The 1,099-nt window shown below is 43.9% G+C and overlaps 1 protein-coding gene across 1 annotated transcript in view; it reads right to left on the reverse strand.

Moving 5' to 3' along the window:
- MYOCD (myocardin) overlaps window positions 1–1,099 on the reverse strand; it is a 96,265-nt gene that overhangs the window by 4,836 nt on the left and 90,330 nt on the right. The window contains exon 13 of the mRNA XM_011933291.1: window positions 623–751. Coding sequence (XP_011788681.1) covers window positions 623–751 — 129 coding nt within the window. The remainder of the gene's footprint in view (window positions 1–622; window positions 752–1,099) is intronic.

A 1,099-nucleotide genomic window follows, 5' to 3' on the forward strand; every position in this document is an offset into this window, starting at 1 on the left:
GTGATCCACCCACCTTGGCCTCCCAAAGTGCTGGGATTACAGGTGTGAGCCACCAGACCCAGCCTTGTTTTTTCTTTTTCCTACTTTTCAACTTTGAGACTTTCCAAATACAAACGAAAGCAGAGGATACAGTGAACCTCCTTGCGTTTATTATCCAGCTTCAACACCCATCAGTGTTTTGGCAGGGTCATTGAATTTTAAAGCCAGGGAGAACCTTAGGAAGTATTACCCTGACAATAACTGTCATCTATTTGAGAAGCTATTATGTACCTGAACAAAGTGGTAAGTGCTAGGTTATCTAGAATCCTTCCCAAGTAAATATCCCTATTTTGTGTAAGAGAGGTGAGGTGCTCACCTGAGCGACAGTGGCAGCTGGCAGATGGCAGAGCTGGTACCAAAGCCAGACAGGTGACCCTCTCTCTTCTCTCCCTGCCTCACACAGCGACGCACGCAACACTGTCTTCCAATTACTGTCTACATAATTTGCTGATTTTGGTGGCGTGGCACGTGACACACTCAGCATCAGAATTTACAAACTGCGTGAAGTTTAATCATATAAAACAATGTCTGTTCGTTGAGTCAGTCTATTTATTCTTCCATAAAGAACAAATCACATGGTTACCTGCTTTACGGCATCTTCATAGGATGGAGGCTGTGTTATCTCTGAAATTGCTGAACTTGACTTAGAGAAAGTTGGGGATGGAACTGAAAACTTTGGCCCCACCTTATCAGAAGAGTGTAAACCAGCCATCTGCACGGGTAAAATACGGAGAAAGGCATTGAATTCATGGGTCTGACATGATACTGTTTCTGTTCTGGAAACAACAGGCTAAATTGAGGAAAAATTGATCTAAGAGGAAAAGAAAAGCTCCAGGGCTTAGAAAATAACTTCCATATATTAACAATAGTGAATGGTACCATGGGTTTATTGGTGGTGGCATCTTAGAATGGGAATCTTGCAGATCTTTTCCCCCTTAAGGCGCACCCTCTTCTTTTAGGGGAAAATAAGTAAGAGTCCAGTTCAATACGAAAAAGATCAGGCCGGGTGCGGTGGCTCATGGCTGTAATCCTAGCACTTTGGGAGGCCGAGGTGGGCAGA

Source organism: Colobus angolensis, unplaced genomic scaffold (assembly GCF_000951035.1).
Source record: "Colobus angolensis palliatus isolate OR3802 unplaced genomic scaffold, Cang.pa_1.0 Scaffold125, whole genome shotgun sequence".
Lineage (NCBI taxonomy): Eukaryota > Metazoa > Chordata > Mammalia > Primates > Cercopithecidae > Colobus > Colobus angolensis.